Below are 26,399 nucleotides of genomic sequence, written 5' to 3' on the forward strand. Positions count from 1 at the left end.
TGATGTGCAGACCAATGGTGATCTTAACACGTACTTAAGCCCCGCCTTTGCATTAAGTACACTTGAAAGTGAAAGCTGAGCGCGGTTGTCTTTTGGCCAGTTCAACTCACCTGTCAAGGTAATTTACATGCACATCTGCACTATGGCCTCCCTGGCTTTTAGGTCAGCAATTAAAACGAAGGTAAGAGCGATGACTATTTGAAAAAACTTTTGTCTCGGTGACGCAGTTGTGTTGGCCACTTTGCCAAGTGTTTACAAACTGGAAGAGGTCATTGAGGCTTAGATGTGTTTACTCACTTCTCTCAGACGGGATTAATTTCTATCCCATCCAGTATAATTAAACCCAATTGAAAAACGCCTGTTCTTTTCATTTTACTCATAAATGTAATTGAATGGCTGCCATTGACGGCGATAGACGTCCAATCTAATTTTAATGTGGGGCTGCCAGTCCCGCAGTCAAATTGGATTGGACGTCTATCACCGTCAATTAGGGATGCCCCGATGCTGATTGACTTCTGATCCGATTTTTTTCAAGATATAGTTTTGCCGATCGCGATCAGATGCATAGATTTTTATGCTGTCTTCAGGTGCGCTGGGAAATGTGACCACTCGCTAGTTGGTAATTAGGAGTGTGTCCTGTTAATGTGCTTTTGCTGTTGCAGAAAAAGAAAACAGACATCTTTCATTTTGGTTTGTTGCGTGAGTAAAACTGAATAGGACCTATTAATTAATCTACTACGAAGAGTAGAGTGCATCAAAAAGCAAAGTTTTACCTCCGTCAAATTGGCCCCCATCAGATGTAAATTTATATAAAAATGATGTAAATCGTTTGTGCTTGTTTGTGCTGCAAAAAAAGCCCTAGTTTTAGAGATATTTACAATTCTTTAATAGGTCAATCTGAGGTCAACCAGCTAACATATTGATTATTAAAAAGGGCTAAAATGGTGTCAGTCATTTATGCTGCATTTGTGCTGTAAACATTTTCATTTGGGCTGGTATCCTTTTTGAGATATTGAGATATTAATTACGAGTGATGACATCACAAAGCCCCCCATCGACGACGGAACGGAACCACAGTGGTGCCATTCGTTTGTGTTCGTTTGTGCTGTAAAAAATTTCATTTGTGCTGCTAAAGTTTTACAGATATTGAGATATCAATTTCGGGTGATGATGTCAATTGCTGCCCCTCTGTCGTTGCTGACTGAGCATACCAACTCTTTAAATAACAGTGGGATGTCCAATCCACTAGCGTAAACGTAGCACAAACGAATGGCACTCCTTACGGTCAATTTTGCAGTAAATGAGGGGCCCCAAGTCATGTCATAACTTGAAATTAATATCTCAAGCCGTTTTGCCGGTGAAGGATATTTTGGCAGAACATGCTGTCTTTGTAGTAGCCTAGTAGTAGTAGTATGTAAACTATCCAGCATGCGTGTGTACTGCCATTATGCACGCCTTCTGGGAGAAAATGCGCGAGCATGACATATTTGGACCGAAACGGCTGTTTTTGGTTGGGAAAAACTAAAAAAAGATCCTCAGCAGCCCCTGCTGTGAGTGACTTCCGGGGCCCCTGTAAGTTTTTGCAAACTCTTTGTTGGAAAATAAGAATTTTACAACTATGTACAATATGTTGTTATGCTGGTGTAAAAAGAACAAACACATGCAATTTATGATAAATCATATTAAAAAACATTCATCTTTTCATTCACAACTTCCTGTACGTGCTCCGCCATTTTGAAAAATAAAAGATCGTTCCAACTCGGAAATTTGTAATTCATTTATTAATTTGTAATTAATTAATAAAATCCCAGTTCTCCAGTTGAAAATACGACTTGAGGGGTCATTCACATGCAATTTTCGGCTCGACGAGTGGCATTTACCATAATTACGACATCACATGAAGGCAGTATTAGACCAGTAAAAATAATACGAAAAGTAATGTAACCAATAAATAACACTTCATATATTTTTTTTTATCTTAAACCGAGCCCTGCTGTTACCTCCTCAAGCAATGCTTTGTTTACAAATGTTAAAGTTTATTGTCATATGTACAGAAGAAACCATGATTCTCTTTACTATCCACAGTGGACACCAAGCACTATATATAAAAAGGCAACAATGCAATCACTGATTATTAGTAATATACGTACATTACACAATGCTCTGTTGCTTTCATTAGTTTAATATCATCATAGCATAGCATCATTCGGCGGCCATATTTGCCTAGCGGTCTGATGTTCAGCAGCCAAATAGCACTGAAAACACATGACGCATGGGATCCGATCTTATAATCAAAGCCGATACTACAAAAACAGCTATATTGGGCGCCGATACCGAGTATTGGATTGGAACATCACTACAGTCAATGGCAGTGAAACATGCCAGCCGTCCCAGTTGAAATTGATTTGATGTGTATCATTGTCAATGGCGGTGATTGAGTTAATCTAATTAAATGTGTGCAGGTAATCATTCTATTATGAAGTTAACAGTCTGAGTTAAATCCATTTCACAGGTCCCGTTTAAAAGTGGCTGCCTGTGGTACTCCTCTATGGTCAGTTTACACCTCATTGACAGCATAGCACAATTTCCTTTTCAATACAAAATCTTACTTGTTTCCAATGAACCTCTACCCACAGCCAAACACAAAGCTGTTCATAGATGGCAAATTTGTTGAATCCAAGACATCAGAATGGATCGATATTCACAATCCTGTAAGTAAAGACAATTACTCAAAATGTTTTCATCTGTAAACTTCAAAAGTTTTGGTTCATGAATAAATAAATAAAACGTTTCAAACAATTTCGAATGAACATTGACTGACGAGCACATAATTGTAGAGTCTACAAGGACATCGCCATCTTCGTGATGATAATACACACTCAGCAGGAAAACTACATTATTTTCAATGACTTAAACTCACCTGGACGCAACATACTATGTAAAACATTTTCCAAGAGTTTAAGACGACTCTCACCACGCTAAATGCTAATGCTAACGCGAACGCTATGCTAACACTACAAGTTACATTTAGTGTGTGATTATTACTCAGTCAGCATAAACCTTTAAAGGCAAAAGCAACATAGCATATCTAGCCAAGTTAAGAAAACAAAATTTACCAAGCAGCACATGACATCTGTTTCACAAAAGTCAAGTCTAGAGCCTGGAGAAGACACCAGTGAGTAAGCGTGTGTTTGGGGTGGGAGGGGCTCAGGGGACGCTGCACGTCACAGGAGTGACACCCCCAAACATTGCTATGATGCGTGCTAACTACACATACAACCCCTAGCAAAAAGTATGGAATCACCATTCTCGGACGAGCACTCACGCAGACATTTTGCCATCTCCCCAGTGCCTTTGCCAGACATGCAGCCCCATATCATCAAGGACTGAGCTAATTTTGATGTTTTCTTCAGGCAGTCATCTTTGTAAATCTCACTGGAATGGCACCAAAAAAAGTTCCAGTATCATCACCTTGTATAATGCAGATTCTTGACTCATCACTGAAAATAACCTTCATCCAGTCATTCCAAGTCCATGATTCCCTCTCCTTAGCCCATTGCAGTCTTGTTCTTTTCTGTTTAAGTGTCAATGATGGTTTCCTTTTAGCTTTCCTGTATGAAAATTCCATTTACATCTCCGGTTCTGTCACATACCTTAACTCTTGAAGCTCTTGATAGCTTCCTCCCATTTCGTCTTCATTTGTCTTGTTGTACATTTTCTATTTTCAAGACATATGGCCTTTAGTTCTTTGTCTTGACGTTTGGATGTCTTCCTCGGTCTACCAGTATGCTGAACTTTAACAACTTTGCCATGCTGTTTGTACTTGGTCCAGATTTTTGATACAGCTGACTGTGAACAGCCCACATCTTTGGAAACCATACTTGTAGCGTTACCTTCTTCAAGAAGTTTGCTCTCCTTGGTCTCAATAGACATCTCGCTTGTTGGAGCCATGATTCTTGTGAATCCACTTGGCCAAGCAGTCCTCCAAGGAGTGATAACCAGTGTTGTTAATTTTACTTTTAAAAAGTAATTAATTACAGTTACAAATTACTTCTCCCAAAAAGTAATTGCGTTAGTAACTCAGTTACCTGAATTTAAGAGTAATTAGTTACTTGGCAAAGTAACTAGTGATAATTGTCATGTTTTTTTTTTTTTTTCCTCAAAAAAAAAAAAAAAAAAAAAAAAAAGGTCCACAATGTGAAGTTTAAAGGGTTTTTGGGACAATTGGCCCTAGCCCAATTCTTTACCCTCCACTTAACAAGACACAAGGGTTTTGTGATAACTAGATAGTAACCTTTGCTATGTGTGGAAGTCATTTAAAGTTGTGAATCAACCGTTAAAGTTGTTAAAATTGCTCCCGCTATTGCATTAGTTCCCTTCTGTCTACTGTAAAACGTGTAAGTTTTAAAACTGTTTCATCATTTAAAGATAGATTTAAGTCAAGATTTTGCTGATTTAGGACCATTTTAGATTAAAAAAAAAAAGAAGAAAAAAAAAAGTAGGTTTGCTAGGAAGGATCTCTACAACAGAGCCTTCCTGAGAGGTCTACTGCTTTAAGATGGCGACTGTTTACTAACGCATGTAGTCCTTAAAACATGTTGCCAATGCAGCCGTGTCTATCATTTGCATCTAGTTCTATAATATGTGATATCTACCGTATCATGTGGGCGTAGTTTGTAGGCTACAGTCAGGTATTATTGGAGCCACCTAGCATCGCGTTTGCAACGGCGTCTTCCCCACTCCTGCTCTGCTCTCTCGTCTCCGTGAGTCCGTCTCGCTGACTTTTTTTATTCAACCAACTTAGTAACGCATAGTAACGCACGCCTTTCCCGCCTCAGTAACGGTTGCCAAGATGAGAAAAGTAATTAATTAGATTACTCACTACTGAAAAAAATAACGCTGTTAGTAACGCCGTTATATTGTAATACCGTTATTAACAACACTGGTGATAACTGCACTGTTTTTAACTGCTGACTAACGAGCAGATCTAATCTGAGGCAAGGAAAGGAAAATTAAGGAAAGGAAATTGACTGGGTGTGTCTGTATTTTCTACTCAAAATGGAGTGATTCCATATTTTTTCTTCAGAATGGAGTGATTCTGTATTTATTTCCCTGCACTTGCTCTATAAAAGTAACATTTACTGACCACCACAATGTTTTTTTATTCATTTCTTTTAGTGTTTCTGAATGCCAAAGAGTTTCACTTTTGAACTAATTCATTATTTTTTCAAGCTTTTTATCTGAGTTTGTTTAACATAATAGAATGTCTGAGTGAATGCTTGTCCGAGACTGATGATTCAGTCCTTTTTGCTAGGGTTGTACAATAAGAAAATCTCACTGGTTGTGAAGTTATGACAGAAACTATGGCAAATTTTCATCTCGTTCTCGTCTCGTCAGACGAAAACTGGCATTCATCTCGTTATGTTTTAGTCTCCCAAGACACGTTTTTAGTTAGTCACGTCATCGTCATGAAAAAATTGTTGGTCGACGAAATATTTTCGTTATTGTAATCGTTGACGAAAACATCAATGTTTTCAAGTAAATCGCCTAATTCGTTCTTCGTTCCAAGTTCCAGCTCTACTAAAACACCACATTAAATTTGGTGACACCTGAGCTTGCCTGTCTAAATTTGTAATGCTTGGTCGCCCTCTCGTGACGCTGAAGTGTAACTAGTTTGTTAGGCTGATCCTACAGATGTTATCACATGACTACACAAGCTCATAGCAAACCCGGAATGCTAAAAGACGAGGTAACGCCTGCTTGCTATTTCATCTGGCTGGCTGTAAGTTATCTTATACATGAGCATTGTGGCGTGTATATTTTATTTGTTTACATTTATAGTCAAACGTAGTTACATGATTTCATTGCGAATAATCTGTTACAGTTCGTTTTATCTTTTGTATGCTGAAATATTTTTCGTATTACAAAGCGAAAAAGCGTCGGAAAAATTTCCATAAAATGAATTTTTCATGTACCAAAACTTTAGTATCTTGAAGTACCGCTGTGTATATATTTTTCAAATATCCTTTTAATAAACAAAACAGGTTTTGCATCTAATATGCAGTTTTATCAATGCAAATTGTATGCTTCAAGTGCATTACTTTAAAAGGCTCCTGCTGACATGAGCTACTCTAATATTCATGGGGTTAATCCGCACGGCAGGCGACCAACGAAGTGATTTCTCGTGTACCCAAAGCCACGCAGCAGGAGATGTCGGCCGCCGTCGACTCCTGCGCCAAGGCCTTCTCCTCCTGGTCCGAGACTTCCGTCTTAGCGCGGCAGCAGGTCTTTCTACGCTATCAGCAGCTTATTAAGGACAACATTGTAAGCCCAAGAGTTCAATAAGGTGACTGTTTACGCAGGTTAAAACTCTGATCTAATAGTACGAGGCCGTATCTCTCTCAGAAAGAACTTGCAAAGTCCATCACAGTGGAACAAGGCAAGACCCTCGCAGACGCGGAGGGGGATGTGTTCAGAGGCTTGCGTAAGTAGCATGCGCGTCTACGCTTTAGCTTCTGGTTACGCAAACGGTTAATAATTATGTTGGTTGGTTCGAACAAAGGGCACTTCTCTCCGCTTTGAGTCACAAAATATCTTCTGAGTGACTTGAGTGTACATTTAGTAAACAATCTTGGAATATTAAGATTCATTATAGCAGATGAAAAAGTGCGCTGTCATTGGGTCTAGAAGTAACTTTATTTTTTACAGATTTTTTTTTGTTTTTTTTTTTAAATAATTTGATATGTATTTTAGTTCCGCCTTTATAATTTACTAAGATAAACAATTGGTAAATATTCAGCAATGACATGCAATACATTGTCACTGCAGGGCAGAATCCCGGTTTACCGGACCACCTGCTAGCTTGAAATAATGTTCGATTACTACCGTAATTTTTGGCCCACCAGTGGTATGAAAAAGTATCTAAACCTTTTGGAATTTCTCACATTTCTGCATAAAATCCCTATCAAATGTGATCTAATCTTTGTCAAAACCACACGGATGAAAAAAACAGTGTCTGTTTTAACTAAAACAATCCAAACATGGATAGATTTTCATATCTTAATAAGCATAGGAAGCAAACAATGACAGAAGGGGGAAAAATAAGTAAGTGAACCGTCACATTTAATATTTTGTGTTCCCCCCCGCCCGCCCCCTTTTGGCAGCAATAACTTCAACCAGACGTTTCCTGTAGCTGCAGTTCAGTCTGGCATATAGCTCAGGACTAATTTTCTATACAAAACTGCTGTAGGTCAGTCAGATTCCTGGGATGTCTGGCATGAATAGCTGTCTTTAGGTAATGCCACAGCATCTCAATGGGGTTCAAATCTTTGTTTCAGAATGGTTTCAGAATTTTGTTCGTTTGAAACCATTCTGAAGTTGATTTACTTCTGTGTTTTGGATCATTGTCTTGTTGCAGCATCCATTCTTTTTTTGTTTTGTTTTTGTTTTTTTAGCTCCAACTATCTGACAAACGGTCTCAGGTTTTCCCACGACATTGTGTGTTTCTCCCAAACAATTCAAATTTGGTTTCATCAGTCCACAAAATTTTTTGCCAAAACTTCTGTGGAGTGTCCAAGTGCCTTTTTGCGAATATTAAACGAGCAACGATGTTTTTTTAGACAGCAGTGGCCTCCTCCGTGGTGTCCTCCCATGAACACCATTCTTGGCCATAGTTTTACATATGTGTGATGTGAGATACTGGACTGTGGCAGTTCTTTCTGTAAGTCTTTAGCAGACACTCTAGGGTTCTTTTTTACCTCTCTGAGTATTCTGTGCTGAATTCTTGGTGTCATATTTGGTGGACAGCCACTCCTTGGGAGAGAAGCAACATTGCCAAACTCTCTCCATTTGTAGACAACTTCTCTGACTGTCGATTGATGGACATCCAGACTTTTAGAGATGATTTTGTATCCTTTCCCAGCTTAATACAAATCAACAGTCCTTGATCGCAGGTCTTCAGACAGCTCTTTTGACCGAGCCATGATGCACATCAGACAATGCTTCTCATCAAGACAATTCTTACCAGGTGTGTGTTTTATAGTGGGCAGGGCAGCCTAAAACCACTCATTAGTGATTGGGCACACACCTGACTTAAATTGTTTGGTAAAAATGGGTTTCAATTGCTCTTTAAGTCTCCTCAGGCAGAGGGTTCACTTACTTATTTGTCCCCCTTCTGTCATTGTTTGCATACTATCCTCATTAAAATAATGAAAACCTATAAATTTTGGGGAAGTTTTAGTTAAAGCAGACACTGTTTTTTTCATCTGTGTGATTTTAACAAGGATCAGCTCACATTTGATGATGATTTTATGCAGAAATGTGAGAAATTCCAAAAGGTTCAGATACTTTTTCATACCACTGTATAAGGCACACCTGACTATAAGCCGCCACACACCAAATTTGACATCAAAATGGCATTTGTTCATAGACAGAGGTGGGTAGTAACTGGTTACGTTTACTTTGTTACATATACTTGAGTAACTTTTTGGGAAAAATGTACTTCATTGAGTAGTTTTACCACACAATACTTTTTACTTTTACTTGGGTTGTTTTGTGAAGAACAAACATTACTCTTACTCTGCTACTTTGGGCTGGACTAACATGTATTATAACTAGGGCTGTCAAACGATTAAATTTTTTAATTGAGTTAATTACAGCTTAAAAATTAATTAATCGTAATTAATCGCAATTAATCTCAATTCAAACCATCTATAAAATATGCCATATTTTTCTGTGAATTATATATATATTCTGTAAAACAAATTGTGGGAATGGAAAGATAAGACACAAGATGGATATATACATTCAACATACGGTACATAAGGACTGTAGTGGGCATTTCACTCTACTGTCATTTAAATCTGTCTATGCTGTCCTCACTCCGAAGCGTCTACTTTTTCCAATGCTAGACAGCTAGTGAACGACGCCTTAGTAATCAGACTTCTTCCTTTTTCATCTGATTTATTAATAAAATGGCCTCAAACCATTGTCCTCTTTAGACCATCGTAAAACTACAGAAAAAAAGTACACAAGCATTGCATTTGCAACAACGTTAGCTTAGCACGCTATACAGGTTAACTAAACATAAACAAAAAGCATCTCATACAAGAAATATAACATTTCGCTTATTAACATAATATGTACATTCTTTACAACAACCATACTTACGGACAAATCTTGTCCAAGGATCATATAAGCACAACAGAGACGTCGTGCAGCCATATTGAACTGGCAAGAAAACAATAAACCATGTCGCAAAGCGACCACAAGAGTTCGCTGTTAGACAGCACAAAAAGCCTTGCTGTAAAACTTACCAAAAGGCAGAATACTGTCTGAGCGGGACATGTGCGTTAATTGCGTCAAATATTTTAACGTGATTAATTTAAAAAATTAATTACCGCGCGTTAACGCATTAATTTTGACAGCCCTAATTATAACATAAACTACTAACATATATATAATATAAAAATGAGCTGTTCACACCGAGAAGCATCTTGTGCTTGCATATGGTATGAAACTACCTCCCATATGTGGTTTCAATCCTTCTTGCAGAAATCAGATTCCTGTGCTTTGGGACTGTTCAGACTACAAAAGAGAAATTCAGTTTCAATCTAGATGGGCTAAAAATTGGATTTTGGCTTCTAATCTGAACAAGGCCATTGTTTACCTTAGTTTAATGAGTCGCCCATGTACAGCAACTAAATGAATTGCATTAAAGTTGGTTTCTTCTATGATCTCAGAGGTCGTGGAACACGCCTGCAGCGTCACTTCTCTGATGCTGGGTGAAACTCTGCCCTCCATCACAAAAGATATGGACACTTACACGTACCGCATGCCCCTGGGCGTTTGCGCCGGTATCGCCCCGTTTAACTTTCCTGCCATGATCCCACTGTGGATGTTTCCAATGGGGATGGTGTGTGGCAACACGTACCTCCTCAAACCCTCCGAGAGGGTGCCGACATGTGCTATGCTGTTGGCCAAATTGCTGCAAGATGCCGGCGCGCCTGATGGGACCCTCAATATCATCCATGGTCAACATGACGGTAAGAGCTGATTTTACATGTTAACTGTGTATTTGAGGATTTTCAATTCTTGAAAATGTTAGGAAATTAAATCTGACAGTAATAGCAGCAGTAAATTGTTGTGGTTACGCTGGGGACTGAGGCCCAAAACACAAAAATGTGAAATTGTCCATCACCTGAAACGTTTAACGATACCATAAAATATTTTTCTCTCTTACACTGGGCAGTAGGGATGTGGACCTCTGGGTAGCTCATGATATGATGCGATTTGCGATACAAGGCTAACGATAACAATAATCTCACGATATGGCGATACGACAATTATTAGGATACACTAGAAAGGAACTAATAAACAGAAAAACAAGTTATTTTCATCCTTCTGCTTTGAGTTTATTACTAGTAGACGTCCAAGCTGTTTGATGTGGGGGGATGTCAGCGAATGAATCCGTTCATTCGCTGCCACCCCACCCACATCAAACGGATTGGACGTCTATGGCCTTCAGTGGCAACCAATGCCAAGCAATTAGTTCATTTCTTGATGATTTTTGGTGTCTTTCTGTTGATTTTGGGGCATTTACACGTCAATTCCAGTTGATTTTGGATTACTGAAAAGGAAGTGACTCAAAAATAACAGGAAGTAACCTGTAAATGTCCTCAGATGAACAGGAAGTGACCTGTAAATGCCCATAAAACACACTGGCTGTGAATGTTCCAGTTTCAGTGCCATAGATGGCACTAGGCGTCCTATCCAGTCAAAATGAATTGGATGTCTGGCGTCATCAATTGCAGCCAGTGAGCTAATGAAGGCATTATTTAAATGGAATATTTTGTTTGCAACCTGTTGGTTTTTAAACAGTGACACCTTTTTAAACGATCTATCTATTCTTGGTGGGAGCTTTTGGGAAAGGGGGGATTGGTTTGCATAAGGACGGTATGGGCATAACACTACCAACTTTTCAGGGTGCTCAAACATAGACTTCATCATGTATTGACATGACACATTCCCCATTCACTGCCTTCCCGAAGGGGCCGTCCAATACTCCGCTTCATTTATTAGCAGTCGGTCACATGCAGCGATCTAACGCCAGATTTAGGCTAAAAAAGTACGAAAGCTGGACTGCATACACACAGGAAGGATTGTCTCAGGAGTGATTTGTTCGAAGATTTAAGGTAATTATTATATTTTTTGTACCATGCATGCATTTTGAAACGTTGTGAAAAAAATCAATGGGAGAACTTAGCCGCTACAGCATTGGCATTATACTTCCCAATATTTACATAAAATAAATGCTTCCTGCACGTTTTTTTTTTTTTTTTTTTTTCGCTTTTCACCAAGAATCGAGACTCTTTTACATCCATATCTATAAAGAATTCAGGGATTTAAGCATTTATTCACAAGAATTTTCAACAGAAAAAGCTCTTTGTGTTACATATGGCAGCCGCTAATTTCCTTCCTGACTAGCCTCATAGTTTGCAATATTTACGTGAATGAATCGGCCCCGCGGCCCGTGTGCCGACAATATATTATAAAGTCTATGGCTCAAATTGTCCCCACTAACTTTTAAGCCACCTTATTCGCAAAATATAATGACTTCAGTTATATGGGTAATTTAGATAGTCTTCCCATTTGTTGTAAGTATAGTATAGACCATACCATTATTAAGTGATTTTTTTTTTTCCATTATGTTCACACTTCCATTCATCCCTTTTCACTTGCTGAATGTGCCGGTCCATTTTTTCCCCCTCAAATCCATGTTTGATTGGCTGATGACTTGACCACCCGCCACACAGACGCACACGCACACTCACACAACCCCACTGAGAGAAATACAACTTGCCGCCTCCTCTACCCCCTTTGTAGAGGAGGGATATCAGAAGTTTTATTTTTTTCGGTCAGCACAAGCCACTGCACGTAATATAAAAAGACGTCAATGTTGTTTAGGTGCGGGAAACGCCACTGATTTTGCTACTAAAAGTCTGACCTGCATCAGAGTTAGCATAGCATTAATCTGTGTGAACTTACTAATTTGCATAACTACTGCAGTCAGGCCAGCCTCCACAAGGAACAATGAAGTCAAGCTTGGATGGTTGGATCATTGTTTGTATCAGAATTACATGAGAGTACTTTGGTTTGAGTCTTGGTAGCATGCCTCGATGTAGATCTGTCCTTGGAGATCTCAGATTTTTTTTCATTAATTTTTTCCCAAATCACTTTATTATTACAGTTCTTTAGGGTGCTCCAGTGTCTCCCAGAATTGGACCCTAGCTCCCTGTTTTTTTAATAAACGGATTTGCATTTCAAAATGTTTCTATTGTAGTTTTTGCTACCAAAGGTTTGAGTCGAACGTTGTACCACCTGAAGCATTACATATGAAAGTTAGTATAACTCCATGGAGATTTATTTTACATTCTTCATTTAGCGTATCAATTAATTAGATTCATATTCGTTAGAAATGTTGCCCTGACTCCCGTTCACTTAATCTATTTGGTCTTATTATGTCCCGTCCCAAGCAAATGGTACATGTAGAGTACTTATATAGCGCATTTATCTACATTGTTAAAGTTTACTTGCAGGTTATGCTGTTATATCGTCCCTACCAATGTTGAGATCAAACCTACTCCCATGCTTTTGGGCTACAATGTATTGCGATATGTTTCTTGTGCCACAAGATGGTGCCAAACCAATATTTTTCATATGAGCCCTTGCTGTGTTTGGGTCAAATTGGACCCGTTTTCAAGTTTAGGAATGTAAAATGTACCATTGATTATTTCATATCAAAATCCAGGCAGATTTGAACACAATACAAGGGTGACTAGACATGTCTTTGGCCCGACAAAAAAAAAAAAAAAGAAAGAAAAAGAAAATTCTTGGTAGTTTTTAGTTAACAGATTCATAGCCCTCAAAATTTGCCAAAGTCAAACTTCTAGAATGGGAGAGACTTTTTACACCTCCATAATCCTCTTCCTTTAGTGTAAAAACAAAGTATTTTATGTTTCTCTGCAGCATCAATACATTTTCTGCAACTTATCCTCACTAACCACAAAATAAAATTCACATCTTTAGGTGATAGAGGTCAGTTTTTGTCTTTCGTGAACCTAACATGCATGTTTTTGAATGTGAGAGGGAAACTGGAGGAAATTCACTTGCAACATGCATATGCTACAACTCAACATTTTATCATGTAGAACAAATTCGATAAAAAACTTGAATAAAATTTTTGTATTAGTTCAAAAGCGCAACTCTTTAGCATTCAGAAACACTAAAAGAAATGAATAAAAACATTGTGTTGGTCAGAAAATGTTACTTTATTAGAGAAAGTGCTGGGAAATATATAATGAATCACTCCATTCTGAGGGGGAAAAAAATGGAATCACGACAAACAAGGAAATAACAATCAAAACATATCTCTAGTATTTAGTAGCACCACCTCTGGCTTTTATGACAGCTTGCAGTCTCTGAGGCATGGACTTAATGAGTATTCTTCATCAATTTTATGCCAACTCTCTTTGTTTGCATTGGCCAGATCATCCTTGCAGGTTGGGGCCTTGCTGTGGACCATTTTTTTTCAATTTCCACCAGAGGTTTTCAATAGGGTTGATATCTGGGCTATTTGCAGGCAATGGCATTGACTGGATGAGTCTTTCTCTAAGGAATGCTTAAAAAAATTTAGCTCTGTGGCATGATGCATTGTCATCTTGGAAAACGATTTCATTATCCCCAAACATATTTTCAATGGAAGCGATAAGAAAGCGTTCTAAAATCTATGTAAACTTGTGCATTTATTGAAGATTTAACCACAGCCATCTCCCCAGTACCTTTGCCTGACATGCAGCCCCATATCATCAAGGACTGAGAGAATTTTGATGTTTTCTGCAGGCAGTTATCTTGTCAAGAGTCAAGAATCTGCATCGGACAAGGTGATGATGCTGGAACTTTGGTTTGGTGCTTTTCCAATGAGATTTACAAAGATGACTCCCTGAACAAAAAAATCAAAATTCCCTCAGTCCTTGATGATATGGAGCTGCATGTCAAGCAAAGGCAAAGGAGATGTTTGTGTTTAAATCTTAAATAAATGCACAAGTTTACATTGACATTTTAGACAGCTTTCTTATCCCTTCAATTGAAAATATGTTCGTCATTTTCCAAGATGACAATGCATCGTGCCACAGAGATAAAACTGTTAAAGCATTTCTTGGAGAAAGACTCATCCAGTCAATGTCATGGCCCGTCAAATAGCCCAGATCTAAACCCTATTGAAACCTGTGGTGGAAATGGAAAAAAGAATGGTCCACAGCAAGGCTACGACCTGCAAGGATGATCTGGCAACTGCAATCAAAAAGAGTTGGCACCAAATTGATGAAGAATAATACTAATCAAGTCCATGCCTCAGAGACTGTAAACTGTCATAAAAGCCAGAGGTGGTGCTACTAAATATGTGTATGATTGTTATTTCTTTGTTTGTTTGTAATGATTCCACATTTATTTCCTCAGAATGGAGTGATTCCATATATATTTCCCTGCACTTGCTCTATAAAAGTAACATTTACTGACCACCACAATGTTTTTTATTCATTTCTTTTAGTGTATCTGCGTGCTAAAGAGTTGCACTTTTGAACTAATTCATTATCTTTTCAAGGTTTTTGTTTGAGTTTGTTCTACATGATAAAATGTCTGAGTGAGTGCTCGTCCGAGAATGGTGATTCCATAATTTTTGCTAGGGGGTTGTATTAAACTGAGATATGAACTCTGTACCTCTCAACAATGAGGCACACAGGCAAACCACAATTTGCCTATGCTGCGGTCATTTAGATTTGTAAACGTGACATTATAAAAGTGTAAATAGAATCCAAACTAACTATAGTCGCTTGACTGAATGGCACAGTAATAGGACCACACAGTATTTGGCTCAGTAAAGGCCTTATGTCACAAAATGAGTCAACTTTATTGGCTGGTTGTTCCTGGACGTTTGGTGTCACTGTGTCAAGTTTATTTCCGTTCTTCCTGCCGCAGCTGTGAACTTTATTTGTGACCATCCGACCATCAAGGCCATCAGCTTCGTTGGCTCCAATCAAGCGGGCGAGTACATTTATGAGAGGGGCTCCAAAAATGGCAAGAGAGTGCAGTCCAACATGGTGAGTGCTCAATACAGAAACTAGCATTTTGAATGTGAACTCTAGGTGGCAGCCTTACATAACTCTTTCCTATTTGGTGGGTTGAAGGATGCGCCATGTAATCCATCCAATTCATGTGGATTATACAGTGCAAGTATTTCTTAAACATCTTGCTATAATGACCATTCATGCAATATGTCTTGTAATATCGGAATACAAACATAAATTGCACACACACACCAGTGGCAATTAAAAAAAAAACAACAGAAAAATGGAAGTAGGCTTGCCATTTACTGCTGGTTACACGTAGACAATTGTTGCTCAGAGCCATATATAAAATTGACAGTGTAATCCAACAAAAAACAGCGGGTGTCTGGATTGTTTGGTAAACATCTTCACGTTCCCCGACCATTATGTCATCGGGGTGTGTTAATACATCGAAAAGGTGATATATCGCGATATAACGGCCCAAAAGGTTTATCAATATATCATTTTAACAGTGGTGGAGGAAGTACTCACTTTTTTTTTTTTTTTTCACTTACGTAAAAGTACAGACACAGTGGCAAAGAATTCCTTAGTAAAAGTACAAGTACTGTATCTAAGAAAAAATACTCAAGTAAAAGTACAAAAGTACTTGCTTTAAAAATTACAAGTAAAAATTAAAAGTATTTTCTTCAGATGCAAAAATGTGAGATATCTATACAGTGCTGGAAAATGATTGCAATTACAAATGCTTTGGTTTTGATATCTACATTTATTTTGCCTGCAATGAAAAAACACAAAAGATAATTTGAATTAATTAAATCATTATCATTTTACACAAAACTTCTAAAATGGGCCGGACAAAAGTATTGGCACCATTTGGAAAAAACATTTGATGCTTCTCAAATTTGTGTAATTAACAGCACCTGTGGCACATAACAGGTGGTGGCAATGACTAAATCACACTTGAAGCCAGTTAAAATGGATTAAAGTTGACTCAACCTCTGTCATGTGTCCTTGTGTGTACCACATTAAGAATGGAGAAAAGAAAGAAGACCAAAGAAGCATGGGCAATCTCAAGGCTACAAGTCCATCTCCAAAGACCTGAATGTTTCTGTTTCTACCGTGCATAGTGTTATCAATAAGTGTAAAGCCCATGGCACTGTGGCTAACCTCCCTAGATGTGTACGGAAAAGAAAAATTGACGAGAGATTTCAACGAAAGATTGTGCGGATAGCGGATTAAGAACCTCGACTGACATCGACACAAGTTCAAGCTGTCCTGCAGTCTGAGGGTACAACCTCTACTATTCGGCGTCTGAATGAAAACGGACTATATGGTAGGATACGCAGGAAGACCCCACTTCTGACCCAGAGACATAAAAAAATGCAGGCTGGAGTTTGCCAAAACTTACCTGAGAAAGCCAAAAACGTTTTGGAAGAATGTTCTTTGGTCAGATGAGTCAAAAGTAGAGCTTTGCTGCCTCTGGCACTTAACTGCTTGACTGTGTGCATGGCATTATGAAGTCTGAAGACTACCAACAAATTTTGCAGCATAATGTAGGGCCCAGTGTGCGAAAGCTTGGTCTCCCTCAGAGGTCATGGGTCTTCCAGCAGGACAATGACCCAAAACACACTTCAAAAAGCACTAGAAAATGGTTTGAGAGAAAGCATTGGAGACTTCGAAAGTGGCCAGCAATGAGTCCAGACCTGAATCCCATAGAACACCTATGGAGAGATCTGAAAATGGTAGTTTGGAGAAGGCACCCTTCAATCCTCAGAGACCTGGAGCAGTTGGCCAAAGAAGAATGGTCTAAAATTCCAGCGGAGAATTGTAAGAATTTCATTGATGGATACCGTAAGCGGTTGTTTGCAGTTATTTTATCTAAAGGTTGCGCTACCAAGTATTAGGCTGAGGGTGCCAATACTTTTGTCCGGCCCATTTTTGGAGTTATGTTTAAAATGATATTGATTTCATGTTTTTTTTTTTCATTCTCATTCTTTCTCATAACACTACCAACTTTTCAGGATGCTCATGTTGTCCTCAACTTTTAAGCAACCTTATTTGCATTATATAATGAGTTCAGTTACATAGGTAATTTAGATTGTCTTCCCATATGTTGTAAGGATAGAATTGACCGTACCATTATTAAGTGAATTACTTTCATTATGTTCAGACTTACAGTACATTTTCCCCTTTTCACTTGCTGAATGTGCCGGTCCATTTTTTCCCCTCAAACGCATGTTTGATTGGCTGATGACTAGAACCCCCACATTCACACAATCCCGACAGAAATACATGTCAACATGCTGCCTGCTCTGCCCTCTTTGAATAGGAGTGAGATTAGAAGGTTTTTGGCCAGCAGCAGCATTAGCCACTGTAAGTAATGAAATCAGACATCAATGTTGTGGAGGTGGTGAACACACCACTAATTTTGCTTCTGAAAGTCCGACCTGCATCGGCGTTAGCATAACATTTAACTGTGTGAACATGCTTACTCGAGTAGAAAGCTGCTTAGCGAGGTGTCTTCCTGTAAGTTTTCTACTGTTAACGTTAATTTAACTGTGCATTTTGTGCATTTATTATAAATTTTTATTTTCTACATAATTTTTCAAATTTTTTTTTATTTGCACCCTGTGAACATTTTTTAAATCTCACCCCTCAAAAAAACCACAAAAACAGAACCACTGTAAATTTCTTTATATGAGGCAAGCATTTTGAAAATGACTTTCTCCCATGAAAATAATTGTAACTTTTTTTCACTTTTACATCAGAACAAGCTATTTTTGAGAAATTTACCCAATCTGTTTGGTCTTATTGATGACCCGTCCCCAGCAAAAAGTGTACTTGCAGATTAAACTGTTATCGCATCACTACCAATGTTGAGACCAAACCTACGCCCTTGCATGGAATCTTACTAAATACTAAAAATGTAAATTTCGGGATGTTTAAACAATGTTTCTAAACAATTGATGTTATCAAAATAGTTGTCAGTGAAATTGACAATGGATTAGTTGCTGCTGAATATTTGCACTTAAAAAATATATCTACATAATATTTGTTCTATATACTGTGTGTCAAAATGACTACTTTGAAAATGATGAATAAAAACAAGGTTAATGGTTGTGGCTTGAGACCTTTGGCATAGAATTGTCCACCTGTACTCATAGGGAGCAAAGAACCACGGTGTGGTAATGCCAGATGCCAACAAGGAGAACACTCTAAACCAGCTGGTGGGGGCTGCGTTCGGGGCCGCCGGTCAGCGCTGCATGGCACTGTCCACCGCCATCTTGGTGGGCGAGGCTCGCAGTTGGCTGCCTGAGCTTGTGGAGCGCAGCAAGGCTCTGCGGGTTAATGCAGGTACCCCTCAGGTTCACATTCACTGGTTTCCTTGAAGGCCTTTTGACCGAGCGTAACTGTCTTACAGACATAGATTTTTGCCCCAATATGACGCACAGGAAACCCTCATGTACAATTTCTAAGGGAGTTCCTCAAGCTGCCCCTTCTGTTCTGTTATTCTTCTGGCTAACGTTTTGGAATGTCGCTACCACATCATCAGAGCATCGGCGTACATGTAACAGTATAACCGCTCGTTTCTGGGGGCCGCTCAGGAGACCAACCCGGTGCGGATGTGGGGCCCCTGATCTCGCCACAGGCCAAGCAGCGAGTCTGCAGTCTGATCCAAAGTGCCGAGGATGAGGGCGCCAAGGTGCTCCTGGACGGCCGACACGTTAAAGTCACGGGTTACGAGAACGGCAACTTTGTGGGGCCGACCATCATTGGTGATGTCACGGTATGTATTTTCATCTAGCATATTTTCAATAAACAAAGGCTCCCATTTTACATGATATATCATGACACACCTAAAGACAAAAAGTCAGAAAAACTATCCATATATAGTGGTACCTCACGATATGAAATTAATTTTTTTCTGGAGTGGCTTTCGTTTGATGATTTTTTTCATATAATGATTCATGTAAGTTTGTTCCGAGCACTACTTAAAACAGCAGACTAAATTTGCTGTTATGTCCTTTTATTTCTTGTCTTGATTTGTAATGCTTTGTAGCCCCCTTAGTAGCTCTTAAGTGTGACGACTTTGTTAGGTCTTTCTACAGGTGTTATCACATGACTACTCGAGCTAATAGCAAACATGAAGTGCTAAAAGACGAGCTAACTTTGGCAGCCATTGCTTGCTATTGCATCTCGCTGTTTGTGCCGTGGAAGTTATATTATGTTTCATATACATGACCATTGTAGTGTGATACTGTGTTTATTTTGTTTGTTTACATTTATAGTCAAACATAGTTACATTATAGCATTGTTGCGAATGATCTGTTACAGTACGTATTATACAGTATTTGATATAATGAATAACACTGGTCTACAATCAAAATGCTTCCTGGATTAAAGTAGTGAGACTTTGCTAAAATCGTGTCACTAAAAAAGAAAAATGAGGTAAAGAAGTTTTTTTAGTTATAGTATTTGGCAGAAATGTTAATATTCAAGCAGTTTAGGTGAAAATTGTATTCCCCTATTTTTCGGATCATAAGTCGGACTTGAGCATAAGTCGCACCAGCCACGGAATGCACAATAAAGAGGAAAAAAAAACATATACTGTATCCTGTATAAGTCGCACTGGAGTACGTCACATTTTTGGGACCTAGAACAAACATTATACATTAGATTGATAATAGTAAAATTGAGAACAATAGGCTAAAATAGGCATCTGTTACTAAATTACAAGTTTTTCAGATAACTATAGCTTTGGGTCGGGGACAATGCCTCTGGATTGGCAGACCGGGGTGGTGGTCCCCCTTTTTAAGAAAGGGGACCGGAGGTTTGTCCCAACTACAAAGGGATCACACTCCTCCTGCCTCCGTGGTAAAGGTTATTCAGGAGTGCTGGAGCGAAGGGTCCATCAGGAAGTCGAATCTCAGATTCAAAAGATACAATGTAGTTTTTGCCCCGGCTATGAGACAGTGGACCAGGTCTACACCCGCGGGAGGGTCCTCGAAGGTGCATGGGAGTTTGCCCAACCGGTCTCCATGTGTTTGTGGATTTGGAGAAGGCGTGTCCCTCGGGGAGTCCTGTGGGTGTGCATCGGGAGTACGGGAAACCGAGCCCATTGGCAAGGGCTGTTCGGTCCCTGTATGACCAGTGTCAGAGTTTGGTCCGCATTGCCGGCAGTAAGTTGAATTCATTCCCAGTGAGGGTTGGACTCTGCCAGGGTTGCCCTTTGTCACCAATTTTGTTCATAACTTTTATGGACTGAATTTCTAGGTCCAGGCAAAGCGTTGAGGGGGTCAGGTTGTGTAGCATCCGCAATGCATCTCTGATTTTTGCAGATGATGTGGTGCTGTTGGCTTCATCAAGCCGTGATCTCCAACTCTCACTGGAGCAGTTCGCAACCGAGTGTGAAGCGGTCGGGATGAAGATCAGCACCTCCAAATACGAGACCATGGTCCTCAGTCGGAAAAGGGTGGAGTGCCCTCTCCGGGTCGGGAATGAAATCCTGCCCCAAGTTAAGGACAAATATCTTGGGGTCTTGTTCAAGAGTGAAGACAGGAGGGAGTGGGAGATAAACAGGCGGATCAATGCAGTGATGTGGACTCTGCACCAGTACGTTGCAGTGAAGAAGGAGCTGAGACAAATGGCAAAGCTTTCGATTTACCAGTCGATCTACGTTTCTATCCTCACCTATAGCCACGAGTTGTGGGTCGTGACCAAAATAACAAGATCCTGGATACAAGCGGCAGAAGTGATTTTCCGCCGGAGGGTGTCCGGGCTCTCCCTTGCAGCGGTTCTTAACCTGGGTTCGATCGCCCCAGGGGTTCAGTGACTAAGTCTAAGAGGTTCGGCGAAGTTAAAGAAACACAGAGCCCTATTTTCGTACGCTGACTAAATCTCAGCAAAGTGGCTTTTAAGACCCGGTTTTAGACTGGTTTGCTCCCAATTTACAGGCTTAATCCATTTCTCAAATCTGCTAGTGCTCGATCTGATGGGAGGAGGAACTGGTTTGCTCAGTGGGAGGTTGACTTGCACTTGGTATGAGGGAATACAACAGCCCAAAAGGCAGCGTGCTATCCAATATTGACTTATTTATAAAAAAGAATTTTTAACGGGATTTAGCTCAATTATGAGCTTGCTAGCTTACATATGTTGGTTTTACATTTGAACAAAGCTTTGTTATCTGATTCCGAAGGGTTCGGTGAATCCATATCTGAAACCTGTGGGGTTAGGTACTTTTAGCAAGTTTAAGAACCACTGAGATAGGGTGTGAAGCTCGGTCATCCGGGAGTGACTCAGAGTCGAGCCGCTACTCCTCCGTGTTGAGAGGAGCCCACTGAGGTGGCTTGGGCATCTGGTACGAATGCCTCCTGGTTGCATCCTTAGAGAGGTGTTCCGGACATGTCCCACTGGCGGGATGGTTAGGGTAAGACCCAAGTAAAAAGATCGCTCGCGAATTCGCACTTCGAAACCCATGCCGTTAAATGTGAAGAAATACATGGAACACACACACGCACAAATTATTTTTATGTAAATACGCTCCGCCTCTACTGCGCGGATTTTCAATTTTCACAGCGGAGGGGGGTCCCCATTAACAGCGAAAAAAAACTTCCAAAAACTTTTCGTGACATAAATTCGTTTGTTTACCATAGCTTTCATATTTTGAGGTAGCACCCACAGGATGTAAATGGCTTACTTTTGTCTGAATGCAGTTGGATTTACTTCAACTCACGAGGACAAACTCAATGGATGGCTAAAATTTTCTAACGCGTTTGCTTCTGCAGCCTCAGATGAAGTGCTACACGGAAGAAATTTTTGGCCCTGTGCTGGTTGTCCTTGAAGCTGACACTCTAGACGACGCCATCCATTTAGTCAACACCAATCCCTATGGCAATGGAACAGCCATCTTCACGACAAATGGCGCCACGGCTCGCAAATACACTCATCAAGTGGACGTGGGCCAGGTTGGTGTGAATGACACAATGTTGACTGGAAAGAATCCAGTGTGTGCGTGCACCTCTGAGAAGTTGGCCCCCCGTTAGACGCAAATTATGGAAAAATTGTGTCATTCATTTGTGTGAGGTTTGTGCTGATTTTTTTTTTTTTTTATTTGTGCTGCTATCGTTTTTGAGATATTAACAATTCTTTTATCGGTCACTCTGAAGACAACCAACCTCCCTTCTGATTAAAAATGGCTAAAAAGGGTGTCATTCGTTTCTGCTACGTTTGTGCTGAATTTTTTTTCGTTTGTGCTGTTATCGGTTTTGTGATGTTGAGATATTTCGAGTGATGACATCACTCACAGCTTTTCCGTATCCAACTGCCGCGGCTGACTGAGTGTACCAACTCTCAATTACAGAGGTATGTCCCAACAACTAGCGCATACGTAGCACAAACAAATGGCACCCCTCTGGGTCCATTCTCAACAAATGGGGGCTTGAGATATTAATTTCAAGTGATGACTTGACCTGCCGTCTGGCTCTCGTCGTTTTTAGATTAAAATGTTACATAAAACAAAACACATAAAAGGCGATTTTTTTTTGTATGGACGCAGAAATGTCTAAATTACTACTTTTTTTTTTTGCCAAAAAATGGGCAGTTGGCCGAAAATTACCTGACCATTTGAATGTAAACTTACGCTATTGTCTATGGATACAACATGGCGGCCATCACTAAACAAAGAGCTTTTTAAATTGAAAATTATTTTAAATAAATGCATACATCCTGCAATTTCTATAGATATGAACATAAAACAGTTTAGATTCTTGGTTAAAAGCAAAAAAAAAAGAAAAAAAAAAAACGGGCAGTTATCATTCATTTTATGTAAATATTTCGAGCTAAAATTACACTATTGTGTAAATCCAACGTGGCTGCCATCACAAAACAGGACTTTTTAAGTTGAAAATTCTTGTATATAAATGTGTACATCCCTGAATTTCTATACATATGAAAATTAAAACGTTAACGTTAAAAGCAAAAAACCAGGCAGTTATCATTCATTTTACGTAAACATTTCGAGCTAAAGTTAACGCTAATTTTTTCCATGCATTTTTTTCACATTTCAAAGTGCGTGCATAGGGCTATTTTATATAATAATTACCTTGAATCCTCGACCAAATCACTCATGAGAGACTTCTGCCTGCATGTATGCAATAAAACTTTCATCCTTTTTCCACCTAAATCCGGCGTTTGAACGCAGCGCGTGTTTGAGGTTATCACAGTGAAAGCCAAATGCTCTGCTTGAGTCTGCCCCCGACGGGAAGGCGTGGCGCAATGTTTGTAGGAGCTGTCTCGTCAACTGACAGTGAAGTCTATGTAACGTCTACAAATCATCACTTTGAAACACTGAAAGAGGAAACAGCAGAATGGCTAACGATTTTCCCATTTTTACATTAGTTTTCACGTGTTCGCATAATTATTACATTTTTACATGAGTTTTCGTGTTTTTACCTGATTGTTTTCATGTTTTTACTTAAATATCCCATTTTTACATGATAGTCTTCACGTTTTTACATAATTATCACATTTTTACTTGATTTCATTTTTTTATATGATCGTCTACATGTTTTTATAATGATGCTATCATGTAAAAACATGATATTGGACTTTTTTTGTGAGTGTGTCAGCAATACTCTTCTGTAAGTCTCGGTAACGTTTTGGGGAAAAAAAAGTTTATATTTTTTTCCCACTTTAATCCATGTGACACACGTCCTCGTCACGGAATCTACTGAACAGGGAAAACCTCATATATGAAATGATTCTTTCCATGTCAAGTCGCCTGTTTGCCCCTGACCAAAATCTTCTCGTTCGCACTCTACACCTCCACCGCTCAAATCTGTAAATAGCCACAGCAAATGCGTGTTCAATCAAAAACAAAGGACACGTTCTGTTCAAGACGGAGGGATTCCGAGGGTCATGTTTAACAAGCCTGTTCGTTCGCCCGTGATGCCCAGTCAAGCCTTGTTTGCTGTTCACATGTCGGGGAATGCTGCGCAGGCCTCCTACAAACATCCTCTTTGCCAAAAAGTTTCCAAACCTATTTGTGCCTTCTCGAACATTCTAACCAACAGTGCCATGTTTCTCTCGACTTGTAACAAAGATGTTTTTTTTTCCCCTCCTCCTTCCCGCTCTCTACATACTGTGTTTGCAAAACTGCAAATTTAAGCCACAAGTTATCATTGTGCCGGTGCCTTGTCCCTGCAATTTAGGCCCCAGGGGATTTTTATAAACCTCCCAAACATGGGATTGTCGGTAAAACTTTTTTTTTTTTTTTTGGCAGGTTGGAGTCAATGTTCCCATCCCTGTGCCATTGCCCATGTTCTCTTTCACTGGATCGAGAGGATCTTTCAGAGGCGATATGAACTTTTATGGAAAACAAGTATGCAAACACGTGTTTTGTGATCCTTCAGTGCAATCAAACTCAAACTTTAACACAAAAATGTTTTTTTTTTTTTTTTAAACCAGGGAATCCAGTTCTACACACAGATCAAAACCATTACTTCCCAGTGGAAAGCTGAGGATGCCATGCTCAAGAGCCCTGCAGTTACCATGCCAACAATGGGACGCTAGATAACTCTACTGAAGTCCCATAGTCAGCTGATAAGTGTGATTGCTCAGTGGTACTTAAAAAAGGAAACTTTGTAATAATTCTGAGACAGTTAACCCATGGGGGCAAGTGACTATTTTTGGTAATAAAAAAAAAAACGACGTGAGGGGCAGTGGCGTATATAACTGCCAGCCTGACTGCCTTGTTAGAAAAATGTGAATTAATAAAAGAAAGAAAAAAAACATTTCAGATGTATTACATTATTAGATATTTCTTCATATACAGTGGGGCAAATAAGTATTTAGTCAACCACCAATTGTGCAAGTTCTCCTACTGGAAAATATTAGAGAGACCTGTAATTGTCAACATGGGTAAACCTCAACCATGAGAGACAGAATGTGGAAAAAAAAAAAAACAGAAAATCACATTGTTTGATTTTTAAAGAATTTATTTCCAAATTAGAGTGGAAATAAGTAGTCTTCTACAAACAAGCAAGATTTCTGGCTGTCAAAGAGGTCTAACTTCTAACGAGGTTTAAAGAGGCTCCACTTGTTACCTGTATTAATGGCACCTGTTTTAACTCATTATCGGTATAAAAGACACCTGTCCACAACTCAGTCAGTCACACTCCAAACTCCGCTATGGCCAAGACCAAAGAGCTGTCGAAGGACACCAGAGACAAAATTGTAGACCTGCCCCAGGCTAGGAAGACCGCAATAGGTAAAAAGCTTGGTGTAAAGAAATCAACTGTTGGAGCAATTATTAGAAAATGGAAGACATACAAGACCACTGATAATCTCCCTCGATCTGGGGCTCCATGCAAGATCTCACCCAGTGGCGTCAAAATGGTAACAAGAACGGTGAGCAAAAATCCCAGAACCACACTGGGGGACCTAGTGAATGACCTACAGAGAGCTGGGACCACAGTAACAAAGGCTACTATCAGTAACACAATGCGCCGCCAGGGACTCAAATCCTGCACTGCCAGACGTGTCCCCCCACTGAAGCCAGTACACGTCCAGGCCCGTCTGCGGTTCGCTAGAGAGCATTTGGATGATCCAGAAGAGGACTGGGAGAATGTGTTATGGTCAGATGAAACCAAAATACAACTTTTTGGTAGAAACACAGATTCTCGTGTTCGGAGGAGAAAGAATACTGAATTGCATCCGAAGAACACCATACCCACTGTGAAGCATGGGGGTGGAAACATCATGCTTTGGGACTGTTTTTCTGCAAAGGGACAAGGACGACTGATCTGTGTAAAGGAAAGAATGAAACGGGCCATGTATCGAGAGATTTTGAGTGAAAATCTCCTTCCATCAGCAAGGGCATTGAAGATTAGACGTGGCTGGGTCTTTCAGCATGACAATGATCCCAAACACACAGCCAGGGCAACAAAGGAGTGGCTTCGTAAGAAGCATTTGAAGGTCCTGGAGTGGCCTAGCCAGTCTCCTGTGGCCTATACTACGAAGCCAGTTTTCTGGCTTAGCAGGGTAACTTCGAGAGTAACTTCATCACGTGCGACCTAAGTTCGCAGCTAAGCGAGACTACGAAAGGTGGATATGTTGGAACCAAGAAGTGTTGCCATAGCAACACACGCCACACGCCAAACCTGGTCGTCTCAGAGTTAGATCTTGCTTAACCCCAGAATTCTAATTAACCACCCTATAATTAAACAGCACTCCTCCGCGGACGTGTCCTCCTGACAATGACAGCGTACCTGGACGACC

At 39.7% G+C, this 26,399-nt stretch overlaps 1 protein-coding gene across 2 annotated transcripts; it reads left to right on the forward strand.

Annotated features, from left to right (window-relative positions):
• Nucleotides 1-50: 50 nt before the first annotated feature.
• aldh6a1 (aldehyde dehydrogenase 6 family, member A1) lies at nucleotides 51-24,966 on the forward strand. 2 transcript variants are annotated; one of them, XM_057859680.1, is made up of 12 exons: nucleotides 51-118; nucleotides 2,513-2,551; nucleotides 2,637-2,711; nucleotides 6,163-6,324; nucleotides 6,406-6,484; nucleotides 9,741-10,043; nucleotides 15,034-15,155; nucleotides 18,287-18,476; nucleotides 18,728-18,909; nucleotides 21,908-22,087; nucleotides 24,403-24,501; nucleotides 24,588-24,966. In XM_057859680.1, the coding sequence occupies exons 2-12, from the start codon at nucleotides 2,549-2,551 to the stop codon at nucleotides 24,690-24,692; spliced, it is 1,500 nt and encodes a 499-aa protein (XP_057715663.1). In that variant the 5' UTR covers nucleotides 51-118; nucleotides 2,513-2,548; the 3' UTR covers nucleotides 24,693-24,966. The 2 variants fall into 2 exon arrangements, with proteins under 2 accessions (XP_057715663.1, XP_057715662.1); XM_057859679.1 differs by having other exon boundaries at nucleotides 69-181.
• Nucleotides 24,967-26,399: the final 1,433 nt, after the last annotated feature.

Source organism: Corythoichthys intestinalis, chromosome 15 (assembly GCF_030265065.1).
Source record: "Corythoichthys intestinalis isolate RoL2023-P3 chromosome 15, ASM3026506v1, whole genome shotgun sequence".
NCBI classification, from domain to species: domain Eukaryota; kingdom Metazoa; phylum Chordata; class Actinopteri; order Syngnathiformes; family Syngnathidae; genus Corythoichthys; species Corythoichthys intestinalis.